At 38.3% G+C, this 22,169-nt stretch overlaps 1 protein-coding gene across 4 annotated transcripts; it reads left to right on the plus strand.

The window, feature by feature from the left end:
- Positions 1–665: 665 nt before the first annotated feature.
- On the plus strand, positions 666–20,076 carry lzts1 (leucine zipper, putative tumor suppressor 1). 4 transcript variants are annotated; one of them, XM_055048734.1, is made up of 10 exons: positions 666–741; positions 864–953; positions 10,686–11,011; positions 11,100–11,228; positions 16,346–16,487; positions 16,568–16,959; positions 17,045–17,218; positions 17,368–17,499; positions 18,396–18,590; positions 18,846–20,076. In XM_055048734.1, exons 3-10 carry the CDS (start codon positions 10,790–10,792, stop codon positions 19,365–19,367), a joined length of 1,908 nt encoding a protein of 635 aa, XP_054904709.1. In that variant the 5' UTR covers positions 666–741; positions 864–953; positions 10,686–10,789; the 3' UTR covers positions 19,368–20,076. The 4 variants fall into 4 exon arrangements, with proteins under 4 accessions (XP_054904709.1, XP_054904707.1, XP_054904710.1 ...); XM_055048735.1 differs by lacking the exons at positions 666–741; positions 864–953 and adding exons at positions 7,402–7,531; positions 7,817–7,873; XM_055048732.1 differs by having other exon boundaries at positions 697–953.
- The last annotated feature ends 2,093 nt before the right edge of the window (positions 20,077–22,169 follow it).

Below are 22,169 nucleotides of genomic sequence, written 5' to 3' on the forward strand. Positions count from 1 at the left end.
AGGTTTTCTCAATTGCTGACTATACAATAAAGATCTGGATTTTATTTTATTTCAGAAGGCTCTTAGCTATGCTGGATTTTATTTGGGAGTTTCATAGTAAAGGGAAACATATAATAAACTCTTCAGATTGTATGTGTAAACTTTAAAAAAAAGGTTTCCTTTTATATCCTCTTCATAATTTTGTTCTACTTTGGAAAAGATTCTAAAAAATATCCTATATTTTTTCTTTTAAAGTGAAGATTTTGCTAAAATTATTATTTTTTATGTTTTATTTTGGCTTTGACATCTTCTTTCTTTCTTTTTTTTTTACTAAACACAAATATATATATATATTTGTGTTTAAAGAGTGCAGGGCTTAAAAGTTTGGCCAGGGATGATGAGATGCTGTCTTTATCCATGCAGACTGAAGTAATTTCCTGGCAAGAAAAGAGAAACAGAAGGTGAAAACCAAGGTGAAAATGAAAAGAAAGTGGTTCAAAAAAGAGAGAAAGAACATCCAATTTGAATAGGAAAATAGCACTGAAATAATGCATGGCAAATAAGATGTATATATGAGGTGACCAAGGCAAAAAAAAAGAAAACAGAAGAAACAATGGGAGGCAGGATGAGCTGGGGAGGTGGATGTTCGGAGTGAAGTGGGAGGGAGTTCAGGAGGGGAGGAAACAAGGATACAGTTTAGAAAGGAAAGAAATGGAAGCAGTGTGTGTATGGAGGAATGTGACAGTGTTCAGTGTATGGAAGGTGAGCCGCTCCGATTGTGACATGCCAACTGCTACAACAGAGTGACGAGTTGACCAAGAGAGAACATCAGCAATAAAGGCAGATATCTCCTTCTTTCTTTCTTTTTTTCTTTTTCACATTAGCTCTCCCAGTCCGCATCCAGCTAATGGGTGTTTGTCCAGAGTGGCAGCAGCACTGATCGCTACTGTGAGGGCACACAGATCATAATGGAGGTAAGTCAGTTCTTCGGGGACTTGAAGGTATGGTTGATTGACTGGATTTAAAATGGAATAAATCATTACAGAGTCTGTTTGTTTACAGCTTGTTAGTTGCTCAAAGTTTTCTAACATTAGAGCCCTCCTAGCTCTTTGCTGCTTTCAGTGCACAAATTGTCAGTATTGCTCCTTTTTAACTTTTAGCTGAACTTTAGGCTTCTTATATTAATTATCAAGGACCAATATGGAGCTTAGTGAAAATGCCTCATTATTTACAGAAACCTCAGATGTTTTAGCTATGAATTAGATTTTATCTTTTATTTTTTTCTTGCTGTTAAATACTCCTGCTTGCTGTGGAGCATTAAATCACAACAAATGTTTGTGGTTTAATGCACAAACATTTGTGCGTTAAAGGAGGAGGAAAAACTACAGCAATGCCATACCTGTGTTCAGAAAGGAATACGTTCAGACACGTAGGGATTGTGAATTGCTCCTCATTGTGCAAGTGACAAAGTGTGTGGGTGAGTAAAACCCACTTGTTTAGGCTTGTCCTTTGGTCTGGTCTGTAATATGGAAGGGACAGAATCACAAGCATACAAGGATAGACGTGTTGTTTTCTTGGAATTTAACTGCAGAGTTCAGGAAGATATGATGTATTTTATTTGCAAAATGGTATATTCCTCATTTCTACACACAATTTAAGCTTTTAGTTTCATTAATGTAGAAAATTACAATCAGTGTAAGCTGTAATGACCTGCTGAAGAAGACCTAAAATAACTGTCCCAGATAACCAAACATAGCAGCATCCTCTCGTGATTGAAGGCTCTGTCAGGGAAGTGCAGCATCCCCTGATCTCTCTGAGGCTAACCGTAATTTGATATAAATGTTTTCTGCTAGGATTTGCGCACCCTGTGAACTCAAACACCAGTTTCTCGTGTCAGGTGGAAGACTCCAAAATGCTAAACTAACTTGCAGAGTTACAATTGGCATTACGAAGGTGTTTTAGGCTTTGATTTTAGAGCTGAGCACAGGTATCGTCTGCAGTACATACTTCCAGCTGCTTTCGAAATGATATAGACTGAAAGTGAGCACATTGTACTCCCATATTATGCCACCCAGATACACACACACACACACACCAACACAGCTTAGGAGGAAAGGAGGATGGCTGCGCTAAAGAATGACAACCTTATCAGAGTCAGCAGCTTGGAGGTCAGAGGGTCCCAGTGCCAGAAAAATCATTATTTCTTCTTTTCCACCACATTATGAATATTGTGAATACTGTGATGAATTTACTTCATCACAGTATTTAATGAAGTAAATTTTAATAAGCAGAGAGAGGGCTTTGTGATTGTCAGATAAATGCCAACATACATTTTAGAGAGATTACAAAAACAAAAACTTAATTTACTTCAAATAAAATTGTAAATTAAAACTTATTATTGAGTTATCATAAGTATAACTGGCTGCAGCACAAGACTGATAAGAAAAATTTTGAGTTTATATAAAACTGAGTAAATTTGAAAGCATTTAATTTAGTTGGCTTGAAGTCATTCATTATTTTGTTAAAATTATTAGGTTAATAGTTAGCGTTGAGATGTGTGGTGCTTTGCGCTCAGCATGTGACTGCAACATTTTTCCATGCATGCACAGTCAGCTAATTTTGCTCATCTAGTTTGTCCTAACATGTACAAAATAAACAAACTCTGAGAATTAGAACATGACATTCATTAACAAACACCGCATGGTTAAAAAGCTCAGCTCTCTCTAACTGGAGCATCATCAGCTAAACTAGTGAAGGCATCAAATATTTCTGAAAATTTAATCAAGTTATTAAATCTATTATGGCTTGTAATTCATTTCCCTGACAACCACAACTCAGATTGGTTGTTCATTAAAATCAACTTGGGCAGGATTGAGAACTTCAACTTCAAGCAAGTATTTAGCACTCCTGCTAAACTAGCTAAAGCTGAATGCTAACTTAAATTTGTGCACCATCACAACTTTTTACAGGCGCAACATTTTGAACTTTTAGTAATACAAACCCTAACATATAACTACCATTCAGCTGACAATAACAATAAAAATCAACAGAACCAATGTCAGTTACAATCTTATTTTAATTAATTTCATTAATATTCCAAAACCTCAAAAATTATTTTTTGTGAGCATTTCAATGACAATTATTCAGTAGCCTCTATCACACACATACTCAGAGATTGCATAAAGCTATGAAATGTGGCCTTTAATGTGGCCATAGCCCTTTTTATTTCACAGAAGTCATGGAAAACAGTATATATTCATGGTTAATACATGAAGAATGTCTAAAAATAAGGCTTCTTGGTACACTGCTCCTGCAACTTTTCTCTGATGGAAGAAACACTCAATAAGTAAATATTTTATGACAGCAGGGCTGACCTTGAACTGCTGAAGCAAACCAGAGAAATACATCTATTCATAACCATTTAGGACATCTAGTGCATTGTATAACTGTAAATTACCCTCAGAAGGCCTGATGTAATGATATATTTTGTAGCGGCAGATGCATTACTTCAAAACTCTAAAACCTTTCAGATGTTTTTTTTTTTTTTTTTTTTTTTTTTTTTTACTTCAGGCCTTCCTGTACTTCTCTGCATTCCTTCCCATTCTTCCAGGGCTAAATGCTCTCATTTAGGCTCCATTAAAATGCATTTTAAGCTTTATCCTAACTGACAAGGTTATGCAAATATATGCACTTTAGAAGCTCTACTTCGTCAGCCACACAAATCTGGCCGGTGATTCACAGAACCTCCTTATCTATTAACACCCAAGGAGGTCGATCGTTTAGACAACCTAATGTCTCATCTGGATGCACATAACGGTGTTTGAATGCAATCTAATTTCAACAGGAGGGTCCTTCACTGAAAGCTGGCCCCTTATCAAAGATTCAGTTATACGCCTGCAGCAGAACATGCTGAGACCAAAATAATGAGTTATAAATGTTTACTCACTGGCTTAGGATTGAGTCTTTCTGCGCACCCTGAACAGAGGAAACATTGACTGTATGCTGGGCAGCAGTTATCAATATATAATACAAGTTTAGCCGCACAGAATACAAATGTCTCTCACCCTCCCCGTCTCTCCATCTCTGTCTCTTACTCTTTCTGCCCATGCTCCTCACTCTGTGCCTGGTACTCCATCTCCTTCACTCTGGGGCACTAATGAGTGTCTGGTATTCTGCACTTCACCACTGAAGCCCCATTCATGCTCAATCTCCTTTACAATGCTCTAAAAGGATTACCCAATTAGCTGATATTGGATGCCATTGTGTGTCTGTGTGTGCGTGCGTGCGCAGGCACATGTGTACGGGAGTGTGAAGTTGGTCGCCAGATAGACATGTTATCTGTGAAAGTGAAAGATAGATGACTGTCCCTAACCCACACTTCATTCTTAGTTGATTTTCTGCTGGAGGCCATATTACTCATCCACGCATCAGTCCTGTGTGAGAGAGACAGAAACAGAAAGGGAGAGAGAGAAAAACAAAAAGAGAAAGAGAGACAGTCAGACCTTGACATGCTATTGAGAATGACAGAAAAAGAGAGTATTAGCTCTCAATAATTCAACCTAGCAGCCCTTCAGTCTCCTATGTTGTATCCTTTTTGTTGTCAAATATGAGCTCCTCCCTGTTCTTCTATTTTTAAGTTTTTAATTGACTTTGTGACGTCGTGCCTTCGGGGTGGGGAGGCTCTGCGGTACCTGTAAATCATTAGTTAGTTTGTGTTAACAGATTGATTGCCGTTATCTAATGTGTTACATCACAACAGGAGGAACATGTGCAGCATTTTATATGTGACTATTGTAGTCTATATTAGCAGAACACTGTTACAGTTCTTAAGCTCTTCAGATATTATTCGGTCATTAAATATTTGATTAATTTTTTTTTATTCATTCAAAATAAAATAAAAGATATAAATTAATTATGTTTTATTCTTCCTCCGAGGAAGCTAAAACACATTTTGAAAGAAGAGTAAATTTTATAGAATTTTCTCATATGTTATATGAGAAAAGTGGAAATCCACTTTCCCTCTATATGAGGGACACTAATATGAGGGAAAGTGGATTTTTTGTATCATTACTTGAAAATCAATCAACAATTTTGTCAGAATTTTCATTCTGAACTGTTCGGCAAATATATTTCCATAAAATGAATATTAAATAGTCAAAATATTTTAGTTTAACTACAAATGCTTATGTAGATTAAGCCTTCAACTTTGGACTTTAATTCAAAACAACTGTTGCATGAAGTTCAAGCTTGAGACTGCAGACATACACAAAGAACAATAAACTGAGATTGACCTAAAAAAACAGACATTGAACTAGATAGATTATACATGCATCTGTTAGAAATTACCATACAGACAGTGTGAATTAAAGCAATGCCATCTGGCGTAGTGGTGGTGTACAGAGGTACAGTGACAACAGGTTTTTATGGTCATTGTTAGACAGGTATAAATCCACAAACTTTCTTACACACTATTCCCTGTTATTGTCTGTGTTAATCGATTGGCCATGCTGCATGAAAGTGTGTGTCTTTCATCGGCTAGCAGAGGGTCTTTTGTCAGCTATTCTTATGGAGGTGTGTGGGGAGGGGGTTCAGGATTTTGTGTCAGGCAGATCAGCTGCGGCTCGAAAGGCAAGGTCGACACCCCCACCCATGCTGCCCCCAACACACACACTTTCCCGCACACAATCAGATATTCAGTGAGCGCAAATATCTTTTGTCCAGACAAAGACAGACCTGGAGCCAGTCAGATACGAGATTAGATATACGCAAGCGCCCACACATACACAAATACGCGCATCCCCACTTCACTAGAGTTTCTGAATCAAAGAATGCCCCCTGAAATCTAGTACCTCAAACATATTGTCACGAAAAAACTGGAATCAGAGAAAATACAAAATCAAGTATATATTTGCATCAAATAGATGTGAAAACAACTACCTGCGAAAGCAAGTGAGTGGAAGTGTTGCTGCTCAGACTAACGGGCTTCAATAGGACTGATCGCAGAACAAGTGCAGCCAGCTGAAAGGGTGAGTGAAGAGCACAGATGAGAAAGACTGAAGCAGACATACTGGAGAGTACTCAAAAAGTGGGTCAAAAGATTCTGTAAACATTTTATGAATAAAGGCCTCAAACGGCCTGATGTAACATCACAGAAACTTTAGTGCAATTCACTAAGTTCAACTTAAAAGAGTGTTTTAGTGTATTGTTTAAAGGGGCAATATTGTGTATTTTCCAGCACTCAGAGCTCTCTCTCTCACTCTCTCTGTCTATATATATATTCAGCCCATCCTCACAACAGTGCTAAGCCTATAAGAACATTCTTACCTGAGTTGCACTGAGAAGTACTTCATATGATGAGCTCAGCGGATACACAGTTCCATCAGGTGCTAATTCCTGCTGGTGCTAGTGTGAAGAAGTTATGAGAGAGAGTTGCAGGGAAGAGGTGCTCTGTAAAGAGGAGAGGCATTGTGGAAAATGTGGTGCTCTGAGAGACCAAGCGTTTAGACATCCCCGAATGATTGATACGGGAGATTTTAGGATTTCCCAAACATGCATGAAGTAATCAAAGCTACAGCTATGTTTTCCATAAGGGAATAACTATATAAAAGTACACAAAGCTAAAAAAGTTGATTTTACACATTTTACAAATGTGTTAAAAAGTGTAAGTGGAGAGTGGTTTACTTTTTTCCATTCAGGTGCTGTACATTCTGTAGTCTACTGTGTTGATTAGGTTATACTTTTATTCTACGAAGAGTTTAGTCTGTGTTGAACTTGTGGAGACACAAAAAAGTGTCTAAAAACCATGAGTTCTAATGGCTTGAGTTAATAAGTCTGGAACAGTAGTAATTTTCAGTAGTAGTGATTTATTTAACATTCAAATATGGTCCTGCTGTTTGGGGAGAGAATGCATCAAATACCGCACAAGGGCTGACACAAAGACAGCACACTTCAGCAGACAAAGAGCGAAAAGATAGAGGGCAAGCGCCTTTTTTTCCTCCTTCAGATGAACTGTTTGTTCAGGGTGGGTGCAGGGCAGCAAGTGGGATGGATGGGTGGAGGGAGGGACTAACGGGATGGGGGAGAGGGAAGGATGAATGGTTATTACACAGTTAGTCAATGCACTAACAGGGGAGTATGCAGAGAGAAGGTGGGGGTGAGTTGCATTGAGGGTGTAAAAGATCCTTTGTGAAAGCTGGGAGTTAATCACTTGAGCGGCACACGCCGGTTCTATGTCACATGTTATACACCAGCTCCCCAGGGAGGAGAGGGGAGGCGTTTCACACACACACTCGTTTTGGTGCACACAGATACACAACTGAATTTCCATATCAGTTATGATGCAAAACTCGGCACAAGCTGACTAGACAAGCTGGAAGACCCACCCCCTTTTATCTGGACGGTTAGCAGACCCTCCTGGCCGGGGTGGTAGTGTTTGTATTTGCACCTCGTCCATTCATACATACACACATGCCTGGCTGCTTGTTTCCTTCAGGACTGGATGGATGACTCTGTAGGGGCTTGGCAAGAGATAGGTGCTTAGTTTGGCCTGGCAGTAAGTAAAATCTATTGTTTCACTACACCGGTTCATTGTTGGGGCGATTGCTGATGTCTGAGAGTGATAGTGTGGTTTGTGGATTTAATGGCAGACAAGCTCAGTAAGACATAGTCATGTCAGAAGCTGTTTACCAGAGTGACAGGGAAGACTATTTTCCAGTATATTTGACCTGGTCATAATTGTAACTTTCTGCAGTGACTGAGCATGTTTTCTTTTTATTTTCTTCTAGAATATATTGACATTTTCTGTACTTTCCTTTGACTTTCACTGAATTTTTAATAGTTTCTACAACACAGTCTCACTGATGGTGCTGTGATTCTCCTCATCATGACACATGAGGTTTGTCTTTACACCTTTCACCTCTTTTTGTTTCGTGGTGATAAAAGTCTTCATCAGCTCTCTTTGTGCCTTTGTTCAAGAGTTTCCTTCTCACACCGTGCTCAGGAAAGTGGACAGTGAAAGCTGTTAGGTTGCAACCCCGTGTCAAATAAAGTGTACACAAATATGTTCCATGCTTTGTTGTTGTGGCTATTATAAAATACTTAAAGCCAGAGGACCAGGTGGTTCAAAGAGCAGAGATCAGGCAGCGAGAAGCCCTTTGCCACGAGAACTCACCCACAGAGCTGACTTCTCCCCTGTGGGTTAGAGATCATGATAGTAACATCTGTGATCTGTTTGCTTTGCAAAAGGAGGTGGAGAGAGTGGGACAGCATGAATAGTAATAATGGTAATTCAATGGATGAATGTATTGGGAAACGAAGCAAAAATACAGACACAGATTTGATTAGTTTGGTTAGGGTTAGTTTGAATGAGTTATATTTTAGGTTTGATAATTATGCCTTAAAACTACATTAAAAGTACATTTTCATTTAATATATACATATAGAACAATCTTTTTTTAAAGATTTACCAACATCTTATTAATGTATATTGATATAAGTAACAAAAAATATAAATACATCTGGTGTTTTGTCCTTGCCAGAAGTCATTCAGAGGGCAGCTACAGCCAAGTATTGAGTTGTTGGTGCCTAGCTTAGTGGCCAGTTTGTTTTCAGGAAAGCCATCCAAAAGGTTATTTGTCAAATTCTACAGCAGCAGCTTGAATTTAGTTGCACAAATCTAGGCAAAAAGCCAATGTGGACTATTTTCAGCCAGTTTGTAATGCAAATGCAAGCACATCTGTTTCCTCATCAAATGCTTAGTGTTAAATAACAGCAACTACTGTTAAATAAATTTTTAAAAAACCTAAAGAGAAAAGTCAAGAAAAGTCAACAGAAGAGAAAGTCTTCTGCTGACAGGTTTGATACACTTTACAGTCATGTTGTTAAACTGTATTCTTTAGCCTCTATATTTGAATGTTTTTAATCTAGATGTTTTTTGATTACCTACACATTTTCAGAGAAATGGTTTTTAGTGTTCTTTTAAGACAATTCTGCTCTGACATTAACATTTACTTAAAATTGGTGTTAATGTTATTGTATTTAAGGAATTTTAATGATTTAATTGCTGTATTCCTGTTCTTTGGAAGACTGGCTCTACAAAACATAACTTCAATGAATGACGGACCTGGTTTGTTTTCTGCTGTGAATTCTTTACAATTTCAAGAGTGTCCAACAGGGCATTATGGGGTCAGAGCCTCCCAGAAGCTTAATGTTAGCCAGGTCCATGATGTTGCCATCGCACTGAGTCTCACCTTGATTCCTCAAATGATTTTTATTGTTATTGTGACTATGGAGGTGAATCTTTGTCTCATTTGATCATAGAAAATCTTTCCAGAAATTATTTGGCTTGTCCTTGTGGATAATTGCAAATTTTGAATCTGGTGTTGACATTGGCAATTTCTTCATCAGCACCCTCTAAGCCAAGAGTCTTCAAGCATAGTCCTCTTGAGCCAATTGTGAAACAACTGTGAAATGCAGTCTTGGTTCAACACTAGAGAGATTAACAGGCTGGATTACAACCTCAGAATGTCATAAAGTTCTGTGGAGGCCAGATAATCAACCATTTATTTGAATCAAGCGTATTGGACCAGGGGTGCATCTAAATGTTGCAGGGCAGTGGCTCTCAATTACTGGAATTGGAGACATTTACTCTAAACCTTCGCTGATGTTAAACTCCGTCCACTGTGAATAGTGACAGTAATGTTCTAATCAAGAATCTTCTCGCTTCTAGTTTCATTGTTTGATGTTTTTAATGTAGATGTTTTTTGATTGGACGTTTGTTGTTCTTGGACATCCAAATCAATACAATCTTATCTGAAGGGGACAGTTTTGGTAAGATGGTGGAAACTTGGCTATGATCCCACACAGACATCAAAACAGTTTCAGAAATGGACATACAAGGTAATACTAACCTTCTGGAATAGCTTCCAAAATGCAACATTTTGGAAAATGTATGAATCACTTTTAAAAGCTTGGTTCATCTCAGTAAGCCAGCTAATTTAAATATGTTCTACCCACTCTGATAAGAAGAGTGAGCAAATATATCAGCCAGAACAATGCCAGGACCTCGCTGATAGCTACAAACAGTGATTGAACTGTGACTATAAAGTTTTTATGTCCCAGAGGAGTATCTAGAATGTGCTCACCTGTAACAAAACTGTAACTCTGTCTTTTGAAACAATCAAGATTAAAACTGCACCTAAACTCAAAGAATGAGCCAGTTTGGTGTCTGCACAAAGTAGACACAAAGATAACTTATAAAGGAACAATTTTTATATTGTTATGAATAACTTGTCACAAGTACCACATAATTCCTCCCAATAAATCTGTAGACAAAATATGTCAAAGATATCAAACCAAAATCTCTCCCAGAGTGGATGATTAACTACAGTTTCAGATTTCTGACGGATTTTAAAGTACTTTTTAAAGACATGATTTTCAGACTTTTATGTGCAGTAGGTAGTTTGTTAGCTCTGACAACCAATGTTTTTGTGCAAATTTCTTTCCTTTTAAGCCCATATTAAATTATACAGAACATTTATAAAAAAACAGCCAAATACCAAAGACAACCCTTCAAACACCTTCCATAAATCTAGAAAAACTAAAGAATACTATTATTTTTGTTTTGTTTGAAATTGTTTTTAAGTATGTAACAAAGCATAGACATATATCTTGATTGATTTTTGTCCTGTTTTTTGTTTGTCTCACAGATGAGGCCAATATCAGAAACTTCCTGGTGTCATGAGACGTGTCACCCACACAGTTCTTTGTAAGTTTTCCATCCGGACCTGTCAGCACCTGTGCTTGCAGGACCATGGGTAGCGTCAGCAGCCTTATTGCTGGAAACAGTCTGAACAACAAGCACTGCAAGGCTTCTGACTATCGGTTAAAGGAGGGGACAAATATTCACAGGAAGAGTGGAGGGTGCAATCTTGATGGCTTACTGAAGTGTGGCTTTGCTCAGACTTCCACTCATCACTCCAGAGGCCTCTCCCACTCTAGGTCAGGAAGAAGCGAAGACTTCTTTTACATTAAGGTAAGATACTCTAAGTATGAATGAGAATTTCTTGTACAGTATGTGCAGAAGCATTGGTTTTAGGGGAAATGTTTTTGTGTGACTTAAGGTAAACCATAAACCGAGGTCTACGCACCACAGAGAGAAATCATTGGAAGATGTTGTGAGTAGAGACAAGGACTCTGATGGACGATCACAACCAAAACTGCTGTTCATGCCAGGAAAAATTTTAGAAAGGGTGAGTTTGGAATTATCCTGCATGTTTATTGATTAAAAAAAACATACTTTACCTGAACTTTTACATTCTAATCTATGAAGCATTCAATGATTCTCAGTCACAACTAAAGAAACCAGCATAGCTAGCATAAATGTTCTCTACCACCTTGAAAGGTTCACACTTGAAAACCAATTAGCAAAACCTTATGTTTAATAAGGCTGCAGATGCTATGCATACATGCAAAAGCAAACTTCTTATCTTGCAGTTTCAAAACTCTCAGGCCAGTGACCCCCAAAGACATTGTAAAGGACACTCAAGCTCCCAGAACTCTGGTAGGGGTGCCAAGCTTAAGATGAACAGCCACCAACCCACCTGGGGGACTGAGAGTGTGTGTGTGTGGTGGAGGGCCAAGGGTTGGGAGGGGTGGTGGAGGAAGGACCATTGTAATTATATATGTACGTGTGTGTGAGTATGTAGGCCACTGCTCCCTATACACACCTGGACATTACCATCATCACATTCTTAATGCAAAGGCTTTAAGGCCATGTGAATTGTGGATAGTTGTGTTGGTGCAGAAAAGGATGATTCCCAAAGTGTTCTCACAGAATCAGGAGCGTTAGACTGTCTAAACGTTCTCAGTGTACATCACCATCAAGATTTTGTTTCACTAAAACAAAGGGCCAAGCACAACCCCTGGAAAACAATCAAAATCACAGTCCTTTGTCCACCAAACAGTTGGAAAAATGCAGTCCAAAATATATTGGCAAGCCTCATCTATTGGATTGCAAGACAAGGAAACATGATTTATGAATATGTAGATCAGGTCTCAACACCATGTTCCAAATTATTATGCAAATTGGATTTAAGTGTCATAAAGATTAAATTTTTTGTTGTGCTATTAAATGTATATATGTTATTGTGTGTCAGGGCTCTTTGAATCACTATTATTAATTTCAGAGAGCTGGGTTGATTAGTTTGTCTGGTGAGCTCAATTAAAGAAAATCTACATAAGGATGATGGTGGATGGCCATCACGTCCCAAAATGGCTGTGACGTCAGCAAGGAGGTGGTGGAGTCATTCATTGGGCTGAAATCATGTGTAGAGAGCTAATCGGCCCCATCAGAGACCCCAAAGGTGTGAAAATGACCTCAGCAAAAAATATGGACTTTCTGACTGATAACTTTCTTTCATGGTTCAAAAAGAAGAGCCGTACCTTTAGTAGCTAAATCATCTTCATGCATGACAATCCGCCATCTCATGCTGCAAGGAATACCACTGTGTCATCGGCTGCTATGGGCATAAAAAGGGATAAACTCATGGTGTGGTCACCATCCTCCTCTGACCTCAACCATATTGAGAACCTTTGGAGTTTCCTGAAGCAGAAGATCTGAGGGTGGGATGCAGTTCATATCAAAACAGCAGCTAGGAAGGTTTTCTGACATCCTCCAAAGAAATTCAAGCGGAAACTTTCCACAAACTCAAGTTCAATGGACGCAAGAATTGTGCAGGTGATATCAAAGAAGGGGTCGTATGTTAACATGTAACTCTGTCTGTTAAGATGTTTTTGATTGAAATAGCTTTTGATTTTAGTACATGTGACCACATAATGCTGCACATTCAAAGAATGATCGTTTGCAGTTCTTTGTAATCCATAAAATGTTTAGAAAATCTGCTGTGCATAATAATGTAGAACAGTGCATTTTGAGTTTTTATTTTTGAAAAAAATACTGTTCTCATTGGGAGCTTTGTTCAGTAAAGTTTGATTTATACTATAATAGTTCATGACTTGACAATTATACTGACCATCATTTGCATTGATCATTTAGTAAAATCTTAGAAAATATCACTTGCATAATAATTTGGAACACAGTGTAGAGTACAGAGCGTCCATGCTTTATACTAATGCATCCAGCACTTTGCATTGCATTTAAGTTCTGACTCTGAAGACATCTAGATGGTGACTTCTGCACATTGTGCAGTGCTGCCCCCCACTGTGTGATTTTTTTCCATGCTGTACTTGGTGCTTGCTTTGTTCATGATACCACAAACATCTGACCATGGGATTCAGAGAGGAAATTTAATGAAAGGACCTATTTCACAGATGACATCCCATCACTGTACCATGCTTGAATTAACTGAGCTCCTGCAAGTAAGCCACTTTTTCACAGATGTATTTTGAGAACAGAGCATACACAGGTGTGGAATTTTATTCACCCGTGGCTATAAAGCTGGTTGTAATACCTGAATTAAATGATTTGGATGGGTGCATGAATGGTTTTAGCAATAAAGTGTATATTGTTCAGGAAGGAAACGGGTTCTGTGTCCCAGAGATGAATGTGTTTTTGTGAATGTGGGTGTCAATTCAAAAGTCCCGTTGAAGATGCTCGCGAAAGATGGTAACAGAGTCATTAGCCACAGTAAAACAGGTCTTGTACTGAGATCAGCTGAAAGGCCATATATCCAAAAGCAACATGAAACTCAGATCAAAGTTTGCAAGTTTGCTTGGGAAGAAATTCTGTAATTTTTAGAGAAACATCCCAGTCCGATAAATCTAAAATGAAAGTGTTTTAGAGTTTTAAACATTATATCTGGAGAAAAAAAAGGTTGCTTTCAAGCCTGGGAACATCATCCCAACTGTGAAATTTAGGGATTGGCAGCATCATGTGAGAGTGTTTCACTGCCGAGGGTGATGTTGTACTTCACAAAATAGATGGCTTCATGAGAAAAGAATAAGGTGACAAAGTGTTGCTCAAGAGATCAGACTGGAAAGCACAATGAGGTCTTTGAAATGGGCAGTGACCCCAATCATACTACAAAATTTGCCAAAGGGGATGGATGATAACTCAGTCAGTGTTGTGGGCAGATCATTACAAAGCCTTGATCTCAGTTATAAAATGTAAGCAAACTATCGTAACATTCTCAGTTGCACCAATTCAAAATTCAAACCCTGCTGCATCTGACACATCTGTATGTTACAGGTCCCGAGTGTCAGGACTTCTGTTACAGTGATGAGCACTTTCTGAAGGATAATAAAATAGAAGTTACCAATGATGACCGAAGCACTGCCAGTAGCATCCAAATTGTGTTTTTCTTTGTTAATAAACATTTTACAGTGTACAGTATTAATGTTTTACATAACAATTGTCTTATAAACCCAGTTTATTTTTCTCACAGGTAATAATTAACTTCAGACATTACCCTTTTCACATTTCCATCCTTCACTTAGATGAAGATAACCGAGGTAATTATCCTGTCAAACAGGATAAATCATTTGTTTTAAAGCTTTACTTCATTTAGCTCTATATTAACTGGTCTACTCATTGAAATGTACTTGATTTTAACTGAATACTGATCAAAAGTAGCATTACAAGATTTATAAAATAAATACATAATTTAACTTAGCATTGATCACCTTTAACCTCAATTCCCATACTTCATGAACAAAGAATAGTTTATCTACCTTTAACTTTGGCTGGACTCACTTTACTCTCATGCTCTGAGCTGCTTTATGAGTCAGCACGTAACTTGTACTGAATATTATTCAAACAAAAGCAAAAAAAAAAAAAAAACCTCTTTCCACCAAGTACTGACCTGAAGGATAATACAACAGAAGTCAGCAATGACAACCGAAACGCTGCCATTAGAGTCCAAATTGGTTTTGAGGCAAACCAGAACTCCACCCCAAAACCAACCTGGAAGTAACGCCCCCCAAACAGGTTCTGCTGAGCCACTACCTTCTTTCATCCCAACTTCAAGAAACCACAATAGATGCAGGCAGATTAAAATGCCAAAATGCTAACAAAATGTAATTCCTTCAATATTTTTAACAAAAGGAAGAAATTATATATGAAAATATTTCAAAATGATAGAACAAACAAAATAATGTGGTGGCAGTTTTAGGTGCTCCACAAGTGCAGGTTTAAAAGCATCCAAAATCCCATATATTAAAGATAGTTTAAAAAAAACTTGCTAAATAATTTTCTTTCAAGACAGTTTATATAAAAATCTCATTTGAACCAGCAAAAACTTATTCTGTAGCTTATGAGCCTACATGTTATGTGCATTTCCCCAATGCATTAATAGTAAGCGCTCAAGTTCCATTTGAGGTCTCAGTCTTATGCAATACACTGACCCAGAAAATTGTTGCTATAAAAAGGACTAATTCAGTCAAATGTTAATTGTTACACTCAGCTGCAGCTAGCTATCATTAGCCCAATAGTAAGCATTCAGACTTAAGAACGGTGCAAATCATCTGACTCGATTTCTAAAAAGTGTATTCTTAGAAGTTCCACAAGTTATGCAGTCATGTGGAGAATGGAAAAATAAACAGAAGGCCCTATAATAATTAACAAATAACAAACATTTCTCATAGCTTAACTTAGATCTTTATAGTGTTTTAATCAGCTATATTAATGACCTAAGAATGCCCCGATCTTCTCAGAGAGGCACTTTCTGTGCCAGGAACACATAAGCAAAAGCATTTTTCTCAATAGGTCTTTATTCCTCAGAGGACGGACAGTACAGACAAAAAGGGGATAAGAGAGAGAAAGAGAGAGATCAAGGGTTGGGGAGAATTTGACCGTCTGAAAGAAAAAACACAAAAAGGCATTCCAGCCATGAAGTCAGTGAGAAGGAATGCTGAGCTCACAAGCCTTGCCTCTTACACTTCAGCAATAGCTCATATTATTAATATCGTGGAGAGGGGCTATTCATCTTCGCTCAGACAGCATATGGAGGGGAGACTGCAGAGGGGAGGAGAGGAGTACAGAAAGAGCAGGAGGGGAAGTATGGTGCTGTGGTACTGCTGGTGACAGCCTTGTGGACTATAGGTTCACTCCAAAAAAAGTAGTTTTCACTTCTTTAGTCAATACAATGAAATTTACTTGCAGTTATAAGTGGCTCACATAAGAGTCAGCCCATAGTACAGCAGGTCTCAATGCATCACTGGTTCCATTTCTGATGTGAGATGACACAATGAAAAGCAAAAAGATTGGACACAGCTTCTGAAAATAACTCTATTAGTAGAAGTTTAAAAATTCTTTAGCTTGAAGGATAAGAGCATCATTTATCAAATCTTCTCTAACATGGCATCCTATTTGCTGTGCTGTCAGCTAAGAGGAATTCTTTTACTCTTCCAGACTCCTGCTGAGAAATCGCTCGTCCAGACCACCGCCTTCAAGTCGGTGAACACGACAGCTTCATCCACTGAGGCTGGCCACGTCTTCTGTCCTATGAGGAAAGCAAGCACTCTGAATGTTGGACACAAACAAGACCCCTTAGGTGTTTGTCACCCTTCTGGTAAAAAGTTGCCCTAAATTTAAATGACAAGAAATAATTGTGATGTAATTTCTGCCTTTCAGGAACTCTCTCTGACTCTGGGCGTAACTCAATGTCTAGCCTCCCTACCCACAGCACCAGTGGCAGTCTAAGAGCCTCCACAGGCCTTGTCAGTCAGAATGATGGGAGTTCAGCTCTGCTAAACAGCCTCTGCAAAGGACAACAACCCAATTTTCCTCCATGGGTCAATGGAAATAACGCAAACCTTGAAAGCAGTTACAGGGCTTGTTTAAGCAGCAGTGTGTTGGCGTCTAAGGCTAATGAGGATGCTGGCTCCCCACTGTCTGCAGACGAACCAAGAACTCTTTCAGAAACGGCAGGTGGGATCCGGTCCCCCATAACGACAGATGAGTTGCTGATTGAGCATCTAGAACAGAGACTGCTGGAGAGGGAAAATGAACTTCAGGAGCTGCAGGTACTAAACTTAATGAAAGAAGCACGCAGCATGATCAAAATAAACCTGTGAGCGATTCATTTCTGACTGTTTAACTTCACAACAGGTGAGTTTAGAGTTGAAGGAGGCAGAAACGTGTCATTTATTTGAGGAGAGACAAAAGTTCTGCGCAGAGGAGATGGACGGCCTAAAGCAGCGGTGCACCACGCAGCTGCGAGAAGTGTCTCAGATGAATGCAAAAACCCACCAGGCTCTTCAGCTGCAAGTTTGCTACCTCCAGGTCAGCTCCAACTTGACTCTCATCCTTTTACTCATCCACAATTCTACTTATGATACAGTAAATGATGCAATAATTTATTTGAGAAGCAAAGCGCTGGGAGGTGTACATCCTGCAGGAAATTGTTAAGTGGGAATTGTGTTTTTCTGCAGAAAGAAAATGGGAAGCTTCAGGAAGATCTCTCGAAGCTGACGCAAGAGAAGGAACTCGTTGAACTCAGACTGAGGTCATATGAGAAAGAGAGCACCCAGCTGATGCCAACACTCGAGGAAACCCAGTGGGAGGTTGGTGGAATATGTAGCCATATCAGCCCATATAGTTGTAACTTATAGGCTAGTTGCAAGTACCAAGGTATCCCAAGATTTAAAGAAAACTATGATTGAGTAAACCTGTCTGAGGACCAGAGTTTTCTGTTGCCATATGCAGCAAAGAGTAACGTCAGACGGCCCCTTCCTCACCTGTTGCTGTGTACTGCTGTCGAGTTGGCTGAAATAAAGTGAATACACTTTTTGATTGTTTACAAAACAGTGAAATTTGGTAGTTTGGGGACATTTACAGACATAAAAACAAGAACAGATACAGTGTGGAAATGAGCACCACCAGAGTCTACCAATGCCATTAAGGTGCCCCCCACTGACTCCAAATTGTACTGTCATGAACCGAGAACCATGTTGGTGAATGCAAAATAAATGACTGTTCTTTTGGATAAAAAGAAAAAAAAATCTCTCTCAAATATTTCCAAAGTAAGTTATTTTGTTTTTCTCTGTTCTACCATTACTGGCCAAACTTGTGTACAAGGTAGACCTTTTTGTGTATTGAGAATGAATGCAATTGTATTCAAAACAAAAAATCCATCTAAAACAACTACAAACCAACATATACAACCAACTGTGCCGGAAAGAAAGCTTGCTGGACGAATTTTAAAGGACCTGGACAGAATAGGCACACATAGATACTAAAATTTGATTGGAAAGGATGCAATTTCTATTGATAATTATACCGTAAAGGTCACAATAATATTGAGCTACAATTGGAAAGAATATATCTTGCCACTGCTAAAATATGTTGTAGTTTAAGGAAAAGGCTTAACTGTTCTCCATTGTCTTCCAAATTCAAATGTTCAAAATAGAAACCGTGACTTCCTTCTTTTATTATCGTCATCATCTCTGTTGAAATGTAGGTGTGTCAGAAGTCAGGAGAAATCTCTTTATTGAAGCAGCAACTGAGGGACTGCCAAGCGGACGTGAGCCACAAGCTAAACGAGATTGTAAGTCTCAAAGCATCACTAAAGGAAAACACAGCAAAAGTGGAGAGGCTCGAGCAACAGAACAAGGACTATGAAGACAAACTCCACTCATGCACCAGAGAGGTTGAGGTCAGTACAGTTATTTTCTTGAAAACACAAATTGTTCACAAAACACTCTATTTTTAAAGTGAAGTACACTATCCTGTTCCTGAACCTGACTGTAACCTGCCAAAATAGAACTTTCTTTTTTTTATTTTTATGTTGCAACTCATAAATGCAATCCTCACTTGTAAATTTAAGGGAACCTTTAATAGGATCAACAATTATTAGCTAACAAAAAATATATATATTATCTTCTCTTTGTGTTTTTTCATTTTTGCTTAGGTGTGCCAAAATGAACTTCAGCGCAAAAAAGTTGAGGCCAATTTTCTGAGAGACAACGTCGGCAAACTGGAGCAAGACATTCAGCAAGTCAAACAGGATCTTGTTACAGCTGAAGAGCAGAAGCTGCAGAAAAGTATTGAACTTAAAAATCCAATCCAGGAGTTAGACTCCCTTGACCAGGTACGTGGGTCAGAGAACAAGAAGTGCATTTTCACCGGATCGCTCCAAAGAGAAGTGGAGAGACTGAAGCAGGAGCTCAGAGAGGAGAAGAATGCTCAGGAGAAACTGGTCTGCAGCTTTGAGCTGGAGAGGCAGACTTGGAACCAGGAGAAAGACAGGGTGATCAAATACCAGAAGCAGCTCCAGATCAATTACCTGCAGATGCACAAGAAGAACAAAGACCTGGAGAGGATCCTGAAAGAGCTGACAGCTGAGCTGGAGAGCCGAACTGAGCTGGGCTTGGACTTCAGATACAGTGCAGGGTTACAAACTTATGAGGATGTCATTGCCACAGAGATTTGAGAGACGCAGCCATTTGTATCTTTTCTAAAAACACGAACACAGTTTGACACTTACTTCAAGCACTGACTTTTTTATATATAGCTTAGCTTATTTATTCAAATGTGGGTATTATAGAATAATCAATACTACTGAAAATAGTCATTGATTATCACATTGTTCTTACTTGTTTAAAAGTAAATGATAGATTTTTATGTTTAAATTTGATTGTTTTTCATTATCCTGTCCAACAACAACAATTGTGGTTTTAATTTGATGTAATGGTTCAGAGAAAGTGTTTATATGTTAACAGTAATGTCTTATAAAACAATGGAGTCATCATGATCATTTTAAATATGTCCTTCTATGACAGTAAGACAAGGTCTTCTGTTATAAATTAGCACTGATTTTTCTTGATCTGTCTGTCTCTGTATATTTCCACCATTTTCTCTTTTAAGCAAAAAGTTAGAACTTTTCAAATAAGCACACATATCTGCAAGTGCTTCCCTTTATTTCACTGATGTGCTGTAAACAGTATTGACCTAAAATACATGTTGTAGTCACCTTTAACAAGTCATGTGTTTTCATCCTAAAAATAAAATACTCGCATATGGAAAAAACCCAGCACATTTAAAATATAATTCTCCCTCTTTAGCTCTTGTAAAATGTAACTTTTCTTACAGCATTTCTGTGTTTAGTATATTTATCTTGCCAATAAAGATGGTTATTTGTGTGAACGTCTCATATGATATATTTACAGCTGAAACCAGATATTTTCATAACCTGTATAAATTCCTGATTGTCCGACATGAAATGTGACAGAACTTCTCAGTTAGAATTATAAAAATTATAAAATTATTTTGGTTGTCTAACTTCAAGAACCATACATTTTGAATATTTCTTCAAATTTACTTAATTCACATTTTCTAAAAACATTGTCAGGAGAGAGAGCCGGGTTAGAATATACACCATTCGGGTTTATGGAGGTGGACTGTACACTGTAATTTCAAAGTAAGTGTTGCCATCAATGGAAACCAGATGAGTCTAGATAGTGATGGAAGGTAGAGTCTGATCAGAAGATAGAACTACATGAAATTCTAATTCAGTTTATTAAAAATGCATTATTCACAAGAGTCAAAGTGGACATGGCAACTTCGGAGGAGTTGCAGCAATCCATAGCTCAGTAGAGAGAATCTGTTAACAACTATTAGTTGTGCACTACCCTTTGTTGGACTATCAAAATTTGCTTTAACTACACAAGGCATGCGGTTTTATCAAAACAAAATGTAAAAATGTTTGAGAATACTAAACAAATCTCCATGGAATATTATTTGGAGATGCAGTGGTCTGAGGGGTCTGCAGTACAAGACCCCAACATCCACAACCTTTTGTTCTCTCTTTTTTTGTCTCAACTAAAATTCTGTTCATTTTAGTTGAAGGGGAAAATATTTTTCACTAACTATTTGTCCAGGTTTTTATCGAGCGCGTACAAAGTGCACCTTCTCCATCCACTTCACACTCAGGGGACCACTGAAAGATGAATAGGCACACACAATGTTAGTTATCTGCTAAAAAGGGATAGTTTAGATTGCTTTGCTACCCACCAGAGTCTTACATTACCTCTGAAAGTCAGGAGAGATTTAGAGTCAGACAAATTTATTGGAACTGAGGTGCTGTGACCACTGGCTGAGAAACTGAAGTGACTGATAAGACCTTCACATCACTTCATTCAAAGCCTCTGTCAAGGCATGTGCGGAGGCAATCCCAAACGCAGCCCTCAACTCCATCGTCAGACAGGTAGAGGTAAAAAATACATTTGATTTTAATGAAAACAAAAGGAGCTGTACAGGCAGTAGTTCAAGAAACATAAAAGCAGAAATGTGAAGTCAAGCATTGGAAAACAAAACTGGCTTTGACATTAGGTGAGTGCTAAGAAAAAAAAGGAAAGACGAGAAAGAAAAGAAGTAAGAAAAAGGTTCAACGACACACAAAGAAAACGACTCAGGGAAACCTGTGGTGTTAAAATACAAGGCCTTATTGTGGGTATAAAGTAGAAAAGGATACATGTATTGTCTATTAACAAAACTTACACCATGATACACAGAAATCAAAGTAATAAATTAAGTAGAGATTGCTGAATGACACAAGGACAATGAACATGCTCGATGTAATTGACTAAATAAAACTAGAATAGAGAATCCTTTGTTGATAAACATTGGTAGCATGCATTGCTCAATTGTGTCTTTGAGCAGTTCTACCTGACAAACTGTGTTTAAATCTTAAAGTTTCTGGAAGTCTCTCCTCCCACTCTGATCTTTTTCATTTGGATTCAAGTCAGACTGACTGAGGCATTCTTGCGGCTTTATTTCCTTTTTCTGAAATCAACGTCTTCTGTGGCTGTTTGTTTGGGATCACTGTCAGACAAAAAAAAAATGTCCCTCTTTCATCTTCTTATCAAAAAACTTGTATTAAATTTCTCCATGCGTCCTGTCTTCAGTTATATAAAGTCTCCCAGTATCGTACATGCTTTGTGGTACTGGTAGCACTCTAACTGTAATCTTCACCGTTGGTGTGGCGTTCTTGGATGGTCGCTTATATCCCAAACACATCTCCAAGCATGTCCCGAAAGCAGCAACTAACTTTGAGCAGGCTTCATTGGGTTTTGTCTTTAGCAAAGGAGTCTTGTGCAATGAGTTTATTCTTCAATGCCTATGTCAGAAATCTTGCGTGAATCATTTGGCCATGACTGGTCTATGGTGAAATTGTTGTTTTTTGGGTTTTTTTTGCATCTGTAGATTTTGATTCGAACCATGTTCATTGGAGAAT

The sequence above is a fragment of the Poeciliopsis prolifica genome, unplaced genomic scaffold (genome assembly GCF_027474105.1).
Source record: "Poeciliopsis prolifica strain line A6 unplaced genomic scaffold, Auburn_PproV2 SCAFFOLD028, whole genome shotgun sequence".
Taxonomy (NCBI): Eukaryota; Metazoa; Chordata; class Actinopteri; order Cyprinodontiformes; family Poeciliidae; genus Poeciliopsis; species Poeciliopsis prolifica.

What these genes read in the sequence shown, in the direction of transcription:
- lzts1 (XM_055048734.1), top strand. Translation starts at nt 10,790, where the DNA reads ATGGGTAGCGTCAGCAGCCTTATTGCTGGAAACAGTCTGAACAACAAG. An exon ending in CAGGAAAAATTTTAGAAAGG is followed by an intron (nt 11,229 to 16,345) that starts GTGAGTTTGGAA and finishes TTACTCTTCCAG; the next exon opens with ACTCCTGCTGAGAAATCGCT. An exon ending in CATGCACCAGAGAGGTTGAG is followed by an intron (nt 18,591 to 18,845) that starts GTCAGTACAGTT and finishes ATTTTTGCTTAG; the next exon opens with GTGTGCCAAAATGAACTTCA.